The sequence below is a fragment of the Trichomycterus rosablanca genome, chromosome 7, assembly GCF_030014385.1.
Source record: "Trichomycterus rosablanca isolate fTriRos1 chromosome 7, fTriRos1.hap1, whole genome shotgun sequence".
In the NCBI taxonomy this organism is placed as follows: Eukaryota; Metazoa; Chordata; class Actinopteri; order Siluriformes; family Trichomycteridae; genus Trichomycterus; species Trichomycterus rosablanca.
This window is the reverse complement of record NC_085994.1, coordinates 12,021,488-12,039,798: the sequence shown is the minus strand read 5'-3', so window position 1 is coordinate 12,039,798 and position 18,311 is coordinate 12,021,488. Positions and strand designations below refer to the sequence as shown.

Sequence of the window (18,311 nt, the reverse complement as noted above, 5' to 3'; positions counted from 1 at the left end):
GCTGAGTGCTGGAGCCTATAAAAGCTTTTCAATGGGCGCAAGGCACAGTAACACCCTGGATGGGGCGCCAGTCCATCGCACATACACACACACACACACACACATACACACACCCATTCACCTATAGGACAATTCAGTGTCTCCAATTAACCTGACTGCATGTTTTTGGACTGTGGGAGGAAACCAAAGCTCCCGGAGGAAACCCACGCAGACACATGGAGAACATGCAAACTCCGCACAGAAAGGACCTGGACCGCCCTGCCTGGGGATCGAACCCAGGACCTTCTTGCTGTGAGGCGAACGTGCTACCCACCAAGCCACTGTGCCGTGGGGCTGTTCACCCATGGCTATATGGGACACTGTTAATACTAAAAGGGAACCACACAGTGTTTCTTTTTTTATGGCTTCTTTGGTGTTTAACTGACATTACACAGACAAATGCATTTGAACCACAGATTAAAAAGCACAGACTGAAAAGATACATTCTGTAGCAGGACATTAACTTATATTTCTTACTTAGGCCTAAGTGTACTATTATTTACATTTTCAGCATTTAGCGGATGCCTTTATCCACAGCGACTTACAGTATACAGTCTAAGGGCCCAACAGTGACAACCTGGCAGTGGTGGGGTTTGAACCAGCGATCTTCTGATAACTAGTCCAGTGCCTTAATCGCTAGGCTACAGCTGCCCTAATTGTAACTATTATTTTATTATTTTGTTTGCAGAAACTAAACCGAACTAAACTGAGTTTATTAGACATGTTAATAGATAGTTTATCAAAACTTTAGCAAAGTGCATATAAATCTATTAACCCTGCCATCAGCTTAGAAGGACTTTGCATTTCGGTGTGCAGGTTGCTCCCCAGTGTTTAATACCATGGTTAATGTGACATTTTGGTAATGGTGAACTGTTGTTCTCACAAAGCAGTGTTTGATACAGTACTATTAGGATTGTTAACTGGTATATTATGATGGTCACTGAATGAACAACTTTAGGGACTGCAAAAACTATGACCTTATGTTTGGGTTGGTGTCAGATTGAATTAAAAATATATATCAGATTGCAATAGATGGGGCAAAGACGAGTTGATTGCAACCTCGATCTCGTAATCTATTTCATTTTAAACGTGATCTAGTTTGACTATCCTACATTTTGCAGCCCTTTACTTGTGGCAGTATTGTATTCAAAATACGCCTCCTCTCGTTTACTAAAGCGTGTACTGACTTGACTTGCTTCCTGGTTGTGTTTCTGGAGACTGAACACTTGCAGTCCGGACTTTCACCGAGTCATTTCTACCCCGTTTACGTTTTCATGTCGTGTAATCCACCTGCAATAAGTAGTTTGTTAAATTAACGCTGGGAATCTGTTTTGTTAGTGAGTGGAGGGAGAATGGAGCGGCTGCATTTACTGAATCAGGAAGAGATGTAAGACAAGTACAAGTACGTCAGGCGTTATAGAAGAAACCAGCGTGTGCAGCAGGACCGGCACTTTTCTGCATTACTGCATCACTTTTTATTACTTCATACTTTTCTTCATCATTCATGACTGCATAACACTACAACAATGTCTGACTCTATGTCAAGTTTCTTACACATAGGGGACATCGTGTCTCTCTATGCAGAAGGTACTGTTAATGGATTTATAAGCACTTTGGGGTAAGTTTTCTACTTTCAATTTTGCAGCATACAGTGTGAAAGTATTCGCCCCCCACCCCCCAGTGTTTGTGTAATATCATATTCATGGTGAAGTGTTGGTGTGGGCGGATTGTTGTTCTTTACTCTTTACAAATCTGTACTTGGTATTGTTTAATTAAGGTGTTTACGTTACTGGTACACTATAATGGTTCTCGAATTTACAGTACTAAGTTTTGCAGTTTGAATAACATTGTTCAGGTTGCTGCTTCTATTTGATGTGAACTTGTAGCTGAAGCATATGTTTAAATAAAACCTCACATACACTATAGGGAGAAGTAATGGTACACCCATGCCAATGTGTGTTTCAGCCAAAACAATTGCTAAGATGTGTGATGAATCTATTATATAAAGTGAATTATTATGTGCTTCCAAATTTGCAGCAACAGTTTAGGGAAGGTCATTTCCACTTTCACCATTTTCCACCTCTTCCAGAAAGGTCTGTCAATACATAAAGAAAAACTTGGTTTAAAGAAACTACAGTGACTTGCACAGAGTCCTGACCTTAGCCTCACAAAACAGCTTCGGAATGATCTGAAACATAAGTTGAAGCTTTCTAGACCATCAGTGCCTTGCTATGCAAATGCTCTTTTGATTGAATGGCCACAAATTCCCAAAGACATACTTCAAAGTCTTGTGAGAAGCCTTCTCAGAAGAGGGGCTGTTGTTACAAGTGAAAGATCACATAAATGTTACTCCTACGTTGTCCAACAAGCTCGTGGCCAGGTGTCTACATACTTTTGGTCATATAGTATACAAATGCAACTAAATGTAATAGGCTTATGTTTGATAGTATATAGTAGTAGATGTTTCACAGTTAATATCCTTTGGTCCAAAACTAAAGAAACTAAAGAAGACTGATTGAATAGATAAAATTGATACAATTTGGTGCAACATTAACAAATATTATCCATCACCTTAACAAGTGAAATAATTTTTCAATATGTAAAGTATTAAGTTTAAAATTGCTTTATAAGGTTTGGCTTATTTTTGCCTTTAAAAGTTTAATAAAGACTTAATTTTTCAGTCATATATCTTTAGAGCCTCCTAATTTCTTGTTAGTTATAATGATTAAGGTTAGCTGGCGACTTATTTGCCCATATAAATAAGGCTAGTTTAATGGCACCCATAAAAAGAACATGGAAAAGTGAACATGAAATGCTGAATGGAAGTTTGCCTGAATAGTTAGAAAAGTCTTGTTAGAACACAGGTGACACTCTCTATAGTCAAGCGATCTTCTGCTGTGATTAGCAACACACCTTATTGGGCTGTACGGTTTGGGTTTTTAACTCAAGGCTTCTTGCTAAGCTACCTTCAGACAAATTGCATACCTATTTTTGGAAGCCCAAAAGATTTAGTAAATAGCTTTATGATAACATCACGTGTTTGGCCTGTGGGAGGTATACCAGAGATCCAGGAGGAAACCCACAGAGACATAAAGAGAACATGCAAACTCCACACAGTAAGGACTTTTTGCTGTGAGGTGACAGTGCTACCCACTGAGACACCTATGAAAATATAAAACGCAAAACACAATTAAATAAAAAAATGGTACAAAGTAGCAAAAGCAGTAGTAATATAGAACAGTAATCAGTGAGCAGAACTTAAAATGAAGTATTTAAACAGTTAGTAGTGAGCAATTTATTACATGAGCTAACTAAACATGCTAATAAAAAAAAGATGCATCTGGTATTATAAAGCTCTTCATGACAACAAGTATTTAATATACCATAACAAGCATCTCACTTCAAGCTTTTCTGTTTAAGGTAAATATACAATGCTCTCTGTCTGTTTGTCTTTAAATTAGTCTGTAAATAAAACTAGCACATGGGCACTGACTGTGGTTGGCAGTAGGGTACAAATCAGCAGTCAGAACTCCCACTCTACCGCTTGTGTGAGATCTGTTGCTCCACTTTCAGTTCAAATCAACCATCAGCTGTTGCAGATGAATTAAATTGAACTTTTTACTGACAGCATGTAATATACAATGACCTAGTTTGTCGGTTATTTGTTAACCAGTTGACCATTAACATCCCTAGTACAAATTAAGAGCCACAGACATACTCTGTCCACAGAGGTATGCCAATGACTTCCGGTGATATTAAAGTAAATTATAAGAAAATCTGAGAGAATTTTAAATGATCTTTTGGTTGACAAAGCAATTACAATTGTTATAATTATTAGCCTTAAAGCTTTAGTTCAAAACTAAAGAGGCAAACGTCAGACACCACACAATTTGGTTTAATGCAAAATTAAAACTATATTTTTAAAATGCAGTATGCAGCCAGAAAACAAAATATAATTGTCAGACCTGCCTTTCTTAGCAGTATTATTATTAAATGAGTAAACTGCATTTGTGTTCAGAGAAAGCTTGATCATTTCTTTAGCTGGTGAAATATCTCTTAATGAAACTCAGTGGTGCAAATACTCTTCTGATATTTCCATATACTAAAATAATAGTGTCCTATACGTACAGGTAATTCTTCAAAAGTTGTGATAAGGTTGGAAAGACGAAGAAGAACGTTCAATAAAAAAAGGAGAAGAAGGTTTAAGAAAACAAGATGAAACCAAGTGCTTCTTGAATGCTTGTATATGGAGGTGTAGAAATAAACCTCACTCTCCTCATCCTTTTAATAAAAACAACAAAACAAACACATGCAAGCTCTCAAAACAAACTATTCAGGACTTGTATTAGATAATTGCAAGAATAAATAAAGCTGTTCTTCAGGTACAACCTGTCCGTAGGTTATGAAATATCCATGTCAAATTCATTGCTCTGTGTCTAAAATATAGAACAATAATTATTTAAACTAAGCATTTTATGTGCAAATATAACCCATATACGATGGATTAACTGCATCGTACAGTGATAGTATCTAAAGGTTATTCCTAACAGTGCTACAGTAACATGCCTATTCATGTGCTTTTGAAAGCCAACTAATGAAATGTGAATAGTCGGCTACAGTCCAGGACCTTTCCCATTGTATGGTCTGACTTCACTATTATTCAGAACTTATGGGGAAATGCCTATGTTGATTTTGGACACAGCCTTGTTACCTGAGCAACTACCAACTAGCTGAGAGAGAAAACGGCTGATAATCAGCCTTCCTGCCATAAAGAGTGAACCCCTCCCTTGCAAAGACTGGCTTACAGCACCACTCGATTTGCGAGGCCGGGCATGATACACATTGACCAGAGCAGCTACAGGTTTTGTACAAACACATTTGCATTCAGTTTTGAATGTTTTTATCAAACTAAACCATATCACAAGTCTTGATGTGTTAGCATCTTTTCAACCTGTGATATATTTTCATGTGTCCACTTATCCAGCAAACGTGCTTTTTATTTTCATTACAACATGTATTACAAACAACTACTAAAAAGAATTAACAATAAGAAATTGATATTTTTTGTTTACATTGAAAAGGTAAAATTACTGAAACATGGGCACTCAAGTGGCACAGTGGTCTCTCACGCTAGCCCACCACCACTGAGATCTGGATTCTAATCTCAGCTGTGCTATCGGCTGGTTGGGCGTCTACACAGACATGATTGGCTATGTCTGAGGGAGTGACCAAAGCCCTGCGATGGACTGGCAGCCTTATTACGCATGCCACCTCTGACTTAAGTAGTAGTAGTAGCTGACCGCTTCTTTTCACCTCCATGAGTTGGTTTCTTATGGAGATTTGTATTTAGGTTTAAGCCTAGCTTATATACTAGCTAGCCCTTTTTTCAAAATGACATATAAGGACTAAAAGGTCATAATTATGTTACGATGACTGTCGTTAGTAACCTCCTAATAACCTACTAGGTTTCCCCCTGTTTTGCATAGATTTTTGTTTTTCCAGCAAACACCTGTTTTAAACAACATGCCTTTCTTGGGTCAATACTAATTTGTTAAAACATGACATGACTGGGTTTTGGAACCAAAGCTGAGCCTTTATATTTTGTGTGGAGTTATCATATATATACTGATCAGCCATAACATTAAAACCACCTTTTTGTTTCTACACTCACTGTCCATTTTATCAGCTTCACTTACCATATAGGAGCACTAAGTAGCCTGTTTTTCAATGGTCAGGACCACCACAGAGTAGGTATTATTTAGGTGGTGGATCATTCTCAGCAGTGCAGTGACACGTGGTGGTATTTTAGTGTGTGTTGTGCCGGTATGAGTGGATCAGACAGAGTTTTTAAATACCGTGTCCACTCACTGTCCACTCTATTAGACACTCCTACCTAGTTGGTCCATCTTGTAGATGTAAAGTCAGAGATGATCGCTCATCTATTGCTGCTGTTTAAGTTGATCAACTTCTAGTCCTTCATCAGTGATCACAGGACACTGCCCAAGGGGCGCTGTTGGCTGAATATTTTTGGTTGGTGGACTATTCTGAGTCCAGCAGTGACAGTGAGGTGTTTAAAAACTCCATCAGCATTGCTGTGTCTTATCCACTCATACCAGCACAACACACACACACACACATATATATATATATATATGTATATATATATATATATATATATATATATATATATATACACTGCCTGGCCAAAAAAAGGTCACACACTCTAATATTTTGTTGGACTGCCTTTAGCTTTGATTACGGCACGCATCCCAAAGATTCTCAATAGGGTTCAGGTCTGGACTCTGTGGTGGCCAATCCATGTGTGAAAATGATGTCTCATGCTCCCTGAATAACTCTTTCACAATTTGAGCCCGATGAATCCTGGCATTGTCATCTTGGAATATACCCGTGCCATAAGGGAAGAAAAAATCCATTGATGGAATAACCTGGTCGTTCAGTATATTCAGGTAGTCAGCTGACCTCATTCTTTGGGCACATAACGTTGCTGAACCTAGACCTGACCAACTGCAGCAACCCCAGATCATAGCACTGCCCCCACAGGCTTGTACGGTAGGCACTAGGTATGATAGGTGCCTCCCTTTAGCCGCCTCTCTTCTTACCCTGATGCGTCCATCACTCTGAAACAGGGTAAATCTGGACTTCTCAGACCACATGACCTTCTTCCATTGCTCCAGAGTCCAATCTTTATGCTCCCTAGCAAATTGAAGCCATTTTTGCCGGTTAGCCTCACTGACGTGGTTTTCTTAAGGCTACACAGCTGTTTAGTCCCAATCCCTTGAGTTCCCTTTGCATTGTGCGTGTGGAAATGCTCTTACTTTCACTATTAAACATATCCCTGAGTTCTACTGTAGTTTTTCTACGATTTGATTTCACCAAACGTTTAAGTGATCGCCGATCACGATCCTTCAAGATTTTTTTCCGACCACATTTTTTCTTCCTTCCTCGAAGATGATGTTTCCCCACTGTCCTTCCACTTTTTAATAATGCTTTGGACAGTTCTTAACCCGATTTTAGTAGTTTCAGCAATCTCCTTAGATGTTTTCTCTGCTTGATGCATGCCAATAATTTGACCCTTCTGAAACAGATGAATTTTTTTTCCACGACCACAGGATGTCTTTTTCGACATGGTTGTTTAACAAATGAGAAGCTACTCACTGCATCAGTTAGGGTTAAATAACTTGTTGCCAGCTGAAACATAATCACCCATGCAGTCATTATCCAATGGGAGGCTCTTACTTATTTGCTTAGTTAAATCCAGGTGGTGACCTTTTTTTTGGCCAGGCAGTGTATATATATGTATATACATGGTTTTAGGCATGATAATATAAAAAATATTTAGATTATATGGCAACCTGAAACATGTAATTAGGTAAATAATGCCTTTATATTTACTGTTTTTTTTCCCCTCCCTGTGAATTGCCTGACGATTCAAACATGTTTTGTTTAGCAACAATCAGGTGACCTTTGTGTTTTGCATCCACAGGTTGGTTGATGACCGTATGGTTGTGGAACCAGCAGGTGGAGACTTGGACAATCCACCCAAAAAATTTCGAGGTATTTTAGATCTTTTTGTTTGCAGTATCATTGGATTTTAATTCCATAATGTTTCTGTCAGTCTTAAAATAGTTGCCACCTGTGTAAATCAGAATGAGGTTCTTTCAATGTAGTCTACTGTAAGCCAGATGTCATTTCCTTACTGATGTTTTTGTTGGGTTGCTTAGTGAGTGAGTGCTAAAGTGGTATAAACCCAGAGCATGAGCTCCTAACCACAGTGTTTCATGTGTTACTGTACTTTATGCACAAGAGACGTTGCATAGAGTCTTTTTTTCTCTTTTATAAGACTTAGTACCTCGTTAAATTAAGCTCAGCTGTAAACTTTGAGAGTAAAAAGGAAATGAAATAGATAACATTAAATAGCTCCGCGGCTAAAATAGTTAAAATCAACAGCTCTTCTCATAGTACACATGTTGTTGACTTTAGAACTGCTTGCAATTCTGGTGAAAATGGATTTAAAAGGAGATGAAGAAAAATGTTTTATTGCCATCATGATAGAATGGGTCTTCTTGTACATGGCTTGAAGAGACCTGAAGCAGAGCAAGGAATTCAAGAGCACTTCTCAAAGATCTTTGAAGATCCTACAGGGTCATAGGTCCTCTATTGTAGTCTCTCATAGGGTTTAGGTCAGGGGACTGGGTTGCCATGGCAAATGGTTAAATCTTTAGTAATCAAAACATTTCTAAGTGATTTCATATATAGATTTAGATCTGTACTGATGGAAGACCCAACCATTAGCATATACAGGGGTTGGACAATGAAACTGAAACACCTGTCATTTTAGTGTGGGAGGTTTCATGGCTAAATTGGACCAGTCTGGTGGCCAATCTTCATTAATTGCACATTGCACCAGTAAGAGCACAGTGTGAAGGTTCAATTAGCAGGGTAAGAGCACAGTTTTGCTCAAAATATTGCAATGCACACAACATTATGGGTGACATACCAGAGTTCAAAAGAGGACAAATTGTTGGTGCACGTCTTGCTGGCGCATCTGTGACCGAGACAGCAAGTCTTTGTGATGTATCAAGAGCCACGGTATCCAGGGTAATGTCAGCATACCACCAAGAAGGACAAACCACATCTAACAGGATTAACTGTGGACGCAAGAGGAAGCTGTCTGAAAGGTATGTTCGGGTGCTAACCCGGATTGTATCCAAAAAACATAAAACCACGGCTGCCCAAATCACGGCAGAATTAAATGTGCACCTCAACTCTCCTGTTTCTACCAGAACTGTCCGTCGGGAGCTCCACAGGGTCAATATACACGGCCGGGCTGCTATAGCCAAACCTTTGGTCACTCGTGCCAATGCCAAACGTCGGTTTCAATGGTGCAAGGAGCGCAAATCTTGGGCTGTGGACAATGTGAAACATGTATTGTTCTCTGATGAGTCCACCTTTACTGTTTTCCCCACATCCGGGAGAGTTACGGTGTGGAGAAACCCCAAAGAAGCGTACCACCCAGACTGTTGCATGCCCAGAGTGAAGCATGGGGGTGGATCAGTGATGGTTTGGGCTGCCATATCATGACATTCCCTTGGCCCAATACTTGTGCTAGATGGGCGCGTCACTGCCAAGGACTACCGAACCATTCTGGAGGACCATGTGCATCCAATGGTTCAAACATTGTATCCTGAAGGCGGTGCCGTGTATCAGGATGACAATGCACCAATACACACAGCAAGACTGGTGAAAGATTGGTTTGATGAACATGAAAGTGAAGTTGAACATCTCCCATGGCCTGCACAGTCACCAGATCTAAATATTATTGAGCCACTTTGGGGTGTTTTGGAGAAGCGAGTCAGGAAACGTTTTCCTCCACCAGCATCACGTAGTGACCTGGCCACTATCCTGCAAGAAGAATGGCTTAAAATCCCTCTGACCACTGTGCAGGACTTGTATATGTCATTTCCAAGACGAATTGACGCTGTATTTGCCACAAAAGGAGGCCCTACACCATACTAATAAATTATTGTGGTCTAAAACCAGGTGTTTCAGTTTCATTGTCCAACCCCTGTATATGCCAAATTCACTTTGTGTTGACATGAAAAAAAGAAAACGTTCTCATTCCACTTATTTCAACTAGTTTGCTGGCATAAGGGTGGTTCTTGTAAATCTTGAGACTTGGTGACCCCAAAATGCTACTTTCTTCTGCAAATCTCCAACCTCAGTTGTTGGAATTTCACTGTTTAGGGGGAAAATGCACCTGTTAATACACCTGTGATCATGTCAAGGCAAAGTCATTGTAGCTACTGTTGTTTTATGTATCTTAATAAGTCAAATATACTTCTAGTTTGGTTGGTCCCATTGGTCAAAAAGTGTCTTGCTACTCTCGCTGTATTCTGTTGTTACATGTGCTGGCACTCAAGCAGACAGTAGGAGTCACTGTTGCAGCAGCAAGTTTTCCATCTGGCGTGTTATTTTCCTAACAGTAGTTTGCTTTTATTAAAAGTTAGTTTTCTTATATTTATGTGTAAGAGAAAGTTCAGTAGCCAAATCATTTACTTAGGTTATTCAGTCATTGTAAGTACACATTAAAGAGACTACATTGCTTCTTAGACGTGGAACATGAACAAACACTCGAACAAAACACATGAACAAATATAAGGTCATAATAAATGCCCAGACAGCACATTTAGATAAATGAAGATTTACTTTAAATTTACTTAAACACTTTTTTTCTAGATTGCCTGTTTAAGGTCTATCCTATGAACCGATATTCAGCTCAGAAGCAGTACTGGAAAGCAAAACAGGCCAAGCATGAAAAAGACAAGATTGCAGACCTGGTGCTACTTCAAAAACTTCAGGTAAAAACCAAAAGCAGAAGATAAAGTCTGCAAAATATATTCTTATAATTCACAATTAATAACATTATCATTTTTGTTTTGTCACTGTGTATATAAAATGTGTTTTTGTAACATTTCAGCATGCATCCAACCTGGAACAGAAGCAAAATGATGCAGAGAACAAAAAAGTCCATGGTGATGTGGTTAAATATGGTAGTGTCATTCAGGTAAGTGTCACTGTATCAGTATTCATCAAAAATTATAATATACTGTACCTAGTTACTTTGAATGGCTCTTAGTTTGAAGTAATTGTGAGTGACTTTTGGAGTGTGTGATGCCCTGCAACAGCCTTGTTCATGTAGTGCTGTACCCACTGGACCCTGACCAGTATAAAGTAGTTGTTAAATATAAATGAATGAAATATTTCTGGATGTGACCTGGATTGAGTTGTTTATGCAAAAATTCTCCACAAGACATAAGATTTCTCTTTACCCTTGTTTTTTTTCTATGAATTGAGTTGTTGGAGTACCAGGCATCCAGTTCTCTGCAAATTGATTGTTTCTGAACTCTAATATCTGAGAAACCACACCCTGTAAAACCAAGCTCTTAAAAGGAATTTAGTGGGAAACACATTGTGTACTTTACTAGTAAACTACTCTGTGAAGAAGAGAATAAAGAGCAAATGAGATAAGGTTTTCTGCTAAGCTGTTAAACGACACACAAAGAACTCTTACGTTCAAGGGAGCAATAAAATGGTGAGACATTTCCTCAGAGTTAGTCAAAGCAGCTACTGATAAAGTCTAAGCAGCTACATTCACAGTTTAGGAAACAGGACTCTCCACTGATACTGCTCAGTGTCTTAAAAGGAACACGCAAATGTTCTACTGCTTCTTGTGGGCCATTCAAAATAAAACCAACACACAAATAGATGTAGAGAAAGAGATGCATCAGACACACTAATTCATCAGTCATATATATATATATATATATATATATATATATATATGTATATATATATATATATATATATATATATATATATACTGTATGTACACACACAACACTCTAAAACTGTGGTAAATATTTTCATCACTTGTATATGCTTTCATCACTTTCATTAGCATTTTGTGCCTCTTCATCGCGGTTATTTCCAATTTGAAACAAAATTCAATGTTCTGTCTTTGCTCCGTTACTGTTTGACGCCACCTTGTCAACAGACAAGGACCTAATAAGCCACATGGAACCGATAAGCCATGCCCACCACATGCTAAGTGTCACTTCTAGACATGTCCTTTGAGCATTCTTGAACCTGTCACGTGTGTTTATATAGTATTTTTATAGTAGTTTTTATTAAATATAGAACGTATTAGTTAAAGGATGCAGCAAATAACAAAAGAAAATAAAATATGAATTATTTTGGAGAGGCAGGATATTTTTTTTATGTCACTAATTCTGCTGATCTTAATACCTACTGCTAGGCTATATGACCTAAAGTTGGGTTACAACATGAAACCATTGGGAACTGCCATATAAACACTACTCAAAGATTAAAGTTTTTAAGGTGTGTTGCAACCATGGTGGACACTCGCAAAAGCTGACAGAAAAGATCATTTCACTGCATAAATAGTGCAATGACAATAAGTAGATTTGTGAACATTCCAAGAGAGAGATAATTGGAAGTATTTTCCTGAAGTTTCAAACTCTGCAGAAAACCTGCCTGGACGTGGAAGAAGCCCAAAACTTTATCCCGAGGCTTAAGCAATCTCATCAGGACAAGCGAAACCCTGTGTTACTGCAAGTCTTACAAAGATGATCTGATGAAGGCTGGGACAAATGTGTCCGTGGCAACCATGAAAAGATCACTTAACAACCAACAACTTCATGGCTGGACTCCAAGATGCATGGCATTTTACCTAGAAGCACAGGAAGGGTCAACTGGAATATGCCGGACGGAATTCAGAGAGTCCTGCAGAGTTCTGGCACATGGTTTTAAAAAGTAACGAATCAAAACTGGAATTGTTTGGTCATATGATCCATTTGATTAGTCACTTCGGAGCCCAGAATTTAGGTCTCTGAAGCGGTTTACCGGCACAAGACAGGCAAAGCTTATGACCAGAAGAATTTTATCCCTATGGTCAAGCATGGTGGTGAGTCAGTGATGAAATAGGGATGTTTTCTGCTGCAGGAACTGCCAACCTTTACTGTGTTATAGGAAAATCTGGATTTTTCCTCCAAATTTTGATTTCAAATTTTTTTTTTACGTTTAAGCATTAGTACTGTGTTCTTTAAAAATGATTTATTTGAATTATACAGTGTCTAAAAGCATATTTTTATTTTGACTAGTCATTGTCTGCAAAAATGCATACAACGAAAATAAATGCCAATATTTTTATATGTAGGTATTTTTGTATTTTTACATATCTATCTATCCATCCATCCATTGATCCATATATAATTGTTTTTTTAATTATAATTGTTGCCATTTGGTACATATTATTTTTATGTATGTTACTATAATCTAATTTAAATTAAAATAATTCCTCCATCATATTTTTGTAAATTTAAAGATCTCCTTTAATTAAATGATTGGCATATAGGCTACTAAATATATACATAGTTACTTCCCACACATCACATTCTCTTTTAAAGACTAAGCCCAGTGTTACCTCAACCTTGTTTGTATTTTTATGTGTAATATTAATATGACTGCTTTATTTTTCCTTTGGTTTGTTCTCAGCTCCTGCACATGAAGAGCAACAAGTTTTTGACAGTTAATAAACGTCTGCCAGCTCTACTGGAGAAAAATGCCATGCGGGTCACTCTGGATGGTACAGGCAACGAGGGATCCTGGCTGTTTATTCAGCCTTTCTGGAAGCTTAGGGCCAATGGAGACAATGTACTGCAACACACACACACACACACACACCTTTACCACAAGCTGCTGTATTAAAATGCATGCAAATCAGGTCTATTTTTATCTCCTGACCTTGATTACGTAAACTTATTTTAATCCTTCTACACGATGCTTAGATTTAAATCACATCTGTCACAACAATAAAGGCCAGAAAACAGAACCCGTGCTGCTGTGTTAGTGACCATGATGTAGTCACCTCAAAGTCAGGCTCACTTTCAAAAGAACTTTCAGCTGTCAAACTCTCTTTTTATCTGACAGCTGTGTTTATTAGATAAACTAGCATGAAGAAATTACCTTTTTAAGTCCAAACTAAATTTTGGCTGTTGTGTCTTTTACTAGTTGAATAATACACATTAACATATGAATAAAATATGACTTTGGGCCACCTGGGTGGCACAGTGGTAAATTCCGCAAGTCCACTACCATTGGGATTCGGGGTTTGAAATCCCATTGGTGCTTTCAGTCAGTTGTGTGTCTACATTCAGATATGATTGGCTATGTCTGGGGGTTGGGGGCAGTGGCTGAGGTCCCACGATGGATTGGTGCCATGTTCGGAGTGTGTTACTGCATTGTGTCGGGTGATTCAGAAGGAACCAAACTGACCACAGCATTGACCAGGATAAAGCAGTGGTGAAAATGAAATGAATATGACTTTGGATTATTTGTTGCATATTGATTTTTAGGCAGCATGGTGGCTTGGTGGGTAGCACTGTCGCCTCACAGCAAGAAGAGTTTGGGTTTGATTCCCCGGGTGGAGCACATCGGGTCCATTCTTTGTAGAGTTTGCATGTTCTCCCTGTGTCTGTGTGGGTTTCCTCTGGGTGTCCAAAGACATGCAGTCAGGTTAATTGGAGATACTAAAATTGCCCTTTGTTCCCTGGTGACCTGTCTGGGGTGTTTAATGCCATTTGTCTAGTGAATTTGATCCACCTTGGCACTTAATAGGATAAAGCAGTGGTACAACATAAATGAATGAATATTGATTTCTCTCAAACAAATTCTCTCACTCCATTGTTGTATTATTTCTGGTGTTGAACTGCTAACATTAAGTAGGATTCCACAATAATGTTTTAATAATTAATTAAAGTAAAACGTATGTGTAGTGGAATGTAAAGCATTGATTTAGACGGAAAAAGCCAAATATCCACGTCTCCAATTTCTTAATTATGAATGTGTCTGACATTGTACTGACATGAATTCAAAATCCTCAGGTGGTGGTTGGTGACAAAGTCGTCCTGAACCCAGTTAATGCCGGACAGCCTTTACATGCCAGTGACTATGAACTCCAAGACCATCTTGGCTGCAAAGAGGTATTTATGCTTCTGATATGAGGTGCTATAAAAGATAAGATAAGATTTAATTTTACTTTACAAACATTTTACATCTGTATGTAAAACTAACTGTATAATAATAACTTCTGACAAATGGGAAATCTGTTACTTGATCCAAGTGACGAGATAATTGTGACTCTGCTCTCTACAGATCAACTCGGTGAATGGCAACACTAGCTGGAAGATCAACCTGTTCATGATGTTCAGCGACCACAGAGATGAAGTTCTTAAAGGAGTGAGTATTTCTTAGGATCTTTATCCACATAGTCTTGCTTTTTTGCTGGTTTGATATCTTTTATCTGTAAAGTACATATTACTAATACTAATATTATTTTACAGCAAATTCAACGTAAGCCAGCTGATAAATTAGTGGTTTTCCTTTTTTTCTGGTCTAGGGCGATGTGGTACGACTTTTTCATGCAGAGCAGGAGAAGTTTTTGACTTGTGACGGTTACAAGGGCAAGCTGCACGTTTTCCTGCGTACAACACTGCGTCAGTCTGCTACTTCAGCCACCAGTTCTAATGCTTTATGGGAAGTGGAGGTACTGTATGAGTTTTTATAAATGAGATGTGTGCAGCTTGGTTGAAGGTTTGTGCAAAAGCGCTCTGTATCAGTTTAAATGTTGAAATAAATCTATGTTCAGTGAATAACTATAATAAAATCGAACAGTATCAGTAAGCAATGGATAATTAAGTGACCGACTGTAATTATGGTTTTAAAATAATCACACAATTTAAACCTGATATGGAATGTTTATATTTTCTTTCACATTTTAATCAGTAGGTAAAAAAGAAGTATAATTGATACTGATGTTAATTGCTTTTTGGCTTTTTCTGCAGGTAGTGCATCATGACCCATGTCGAGGAGGAGCAGGTCATTGGAACAGTCTGTACCATTTTAAACATTTGGCGACAGGCTTGTACCTTGCAGCAGAGGTAAAGTATTTTATTTAAAAATAAAAACAGCAGTTATCATTTATTCATTGTGTTTTAATAGCTTTATGTTTTTTTTTAAACAGGAGAATCCCGGCTACAAAGGAGACAATGCTGAAATACAGGTGTTGCGTTAAAGAACATTCACGATGATGACGTTTATTGTTCCAGTTTGTGTTTCTTTGGTCTTTTTTTATCTGTGTTATTCTGAATCGCTGTGTGATCCTCAGGCGGAAAACGGTCTCGCCAGTAAGAGGAGCCTGGGGGAACGGATAAAGTATAAGCTGGTGCCAGTGCCTCATGGGAATGACATTGCCTCACTGTTTGAACTGGATCCAACCACACTGCAGAAGACTGACTCGTTTGTGCCAAGGTGCTGATATGCACAATATTTCACTAAGTGCCTTTACATCTAATTTGATTCTTAAAAGATTTTTAAGGTAAACAGTTACCTGATTATTTACATAAGTGTCTAGTACATGCTACAAGTTTGGGATACAGCTTTAGTTATTACAAACAATTAAAAAAAGCTTATGGAGGGACAAATTATGTGCTGATGCCACCATGAGTAATATTAACCAGTACAACTTCTAGAAGGCGGGGTCACTCTGGTGGGGCAGCAGTAAAACACCCCAGTTTACCACTGCTGAGATCTTTTGCTATCTGAAATGAAATTATTGCCTATTTTCGAGTTTAAGGGAACGCTTAAGGGATTCCTCATTACAGCCCCGGGTACAGCCCTCCTGGTATAGCCCTCCTTGGTCAGGTTTGTGGTCTGCAGCAGTAGAAGAGAGATGCAATTGGATGCAATTAGATTATAAGAAAAGGGGAAATGCAGAAATACAGTAGAATTACAAAAAAGAAATGTTTAGAAGGTGACTTGTAGCACCTTATAATGTGAAGCACTTATCCATTCTTCTAATAAAATAATTAAACTACCTACATAAAAGTTAAATAAAAGTATTAATGCTGCTTCTCTGCTTCTGCAAAATACAGTTACTTTAATATCTTACTACAAAGAAAAACAGGGCGGCACAGTGGCTCGGTGGGTAGCACTGTTGCCTCACAGCAAGAAGGTCCTGGGTTCGATCCCCAGGTGGGGTGGTCCGGGTCCTTTCTGTGTGGAGTTTGCATGTTCTCCCCGTGTCTGCGTGTGTTTCCCCTGGGAGCTCCGGTTTTCTCCCACAGTCCAAAGACGTGCCAGTGAGGTGAATTGGAGATACAAAATTGTCCATGACTGTGTTCGATATAACCTTGTGAACTGAAGAACCTTGTGTAATGAGTAACTACCGTGTCTGTCATGAATGTAACCAAAGTGTAAAACATGACGTTAAAATCCTAATAAACAAACAAACAAAGAAAACACAGTTATTGACCTGTTCATGTAAATCTAAAATAATCCTTCAAATAGTTTGTACTGCAACCTGTTTTGTTTTTGTTCTCTTTCTTACAGAAACTCTTATGTGCGTTTCCGACATCTGTGCACAAACACGTGGATGCAAAGCACTAATGTTCCCATAGACATTGATGAAGAAAGACCCATTCGTTTGATGGTAGGAACAAATGCAGTTTCGCGGTGATTCATTACACATTCAAGCCTTGAATTTTGATACATTCTAATCTTATATGTCAATTCTTCATGAAACAGTTGTTTATTTACCTCTCAATGTCTTTTAATATTATAGTCTCGGTTGTACTGTTTTCCTCTTTTTATAGTTGGGCACTTGCGCCACTAAAGAAGACAAAGAGGCATTTGCTATCGTCTCTGTGCCCAGCATGGAGATTCGAGATCTGGACTTTGCTAACGATGCCAGCGCCATGTTGAGCACTGTTGTGGACAAGTTCAAATCTGGATTGCTTTCTCCAACAGATCGGAAGTAAAGTCAATACATTAAATACACTAACAAAATAAGAAATAAACTATATATACAACTTAATGCTGAGAAAAGTCATTTTGGGGTACAACATTTTACCATGGGCAGTGTTAGCTCAGCGGTTAAGGTACAAGTAATTGGAAAGTGGATGCCGTGTTGCAACTATTGGGCCCTTGAGCAAGGCTGTTAACTGTAAATTGCTTTGGATAAAAGTGTCTGCTAAATGCCATAAATGTAGGAAAAATGTAGGACAACACTGGATGCTGCATCTATTTCTCTACATACCTTTTAGCCTGCTTTTACCCTGTTCTTCACTGGCCCCACAGAGTAGGTGTTTTTTAGGTGGTGGATGATTCTCATCACTGCAGTGACGCTGACATGGTGGTGGTGTGTTAGTGTGTGTTGTGCTGGTATGAGTGCATAAGATACAACAGTGCTGCTGGAGTTTTTAAATACCGTGTCCACTCACTGTCCACTCTATTAGACACTCCTAACTAGTTGGTCCACCTTGTAGATGTGAAGTCAGAGACGATCGCTCATCTATTGCTGCTGTTTGAGTTGGTCATCTTCTAGACCTTCATCAGTGGCCACAGGACGCTGCCCATGGGGCGCTGTTGGCTGGATATTTTTTTGGTTTGTGGACTATTCTCAGTTCAGCAGTGACAGTGAGGGGTTTAAAAACTCCAGCAGCGCTGCTGTGTCTCAACACCGCTGTGTTGAGAATGATACACCACCCAAATAATACCTGCTCTGTAGTGGTCCTCTGGGGGTCCTGACCATTGAAGAACAGTGTGAATGCAGGCTAACAAAGCATATAGAGAAATAGATAGACTACAGTCAGTAACTGTAGAACTACAAAGTG

At 38.7% G+C, this 18,311-nt stretch overlaps 1 protein-coding gene across 1 annotated transcript in view; it reads left to right on the top strand.

Annotated features, from left to right (window-relative positions):
- Nucleotides 1-1,565: 1,565 nt before the first annotated feature.
- itpr3 (inositol 1,4,5-trisphosphate receptor, type 3) overlaps nt 1,566-18,311 on the top strand; it is a 64,146-nt gene continuing 47,400 nt past the window's right edge. Inside the window, exons 1-13 of the mRNA XM_062998401.1 lie at nt 1,566-1,657; nt 7,544-7,614; nt 10,297-10,418; nt 10,538-10,624; nt 13,135-13,293; nt 14,523-14,621; nt 14,794-14,877; nt 15,038-15,184; nt 15,483-15,578; nt 15,662-15,700; nt 15,806-15,948; nt 17,029-17,128; nt 17,292-17,452. Coding sequence (XP_062854471.1) covers nt 1,566-1,657; nt 7,544-7,614; nt 10,297-10,418; nt 10,538-10,624; nt 13,135-13,293; nt 14,523-14,621; nt 14,794-14,877; nt 15,038-15,184; nt 15,483-15,578; nt 15,662-15,700; nt 15,806-15,948; nt 17,029-17,128; nt 17,292-17,452 — 1,400 coding nt within the window. The remainder of the gene's footprint in view (nt 1,658-7,543; nt 7,615-10,296; nt 10,419-10,537; nt 10,625-13,134; nt 13,294-14,522; nt 14,622-14,793; nt 14,878-15,037; nt 15,185-15,482; nt 15,579-15,661; nt 15,701-15,805; nt 15,949-17,028; nt 17,129-17,291; nt 17,453-18,311) is intronic.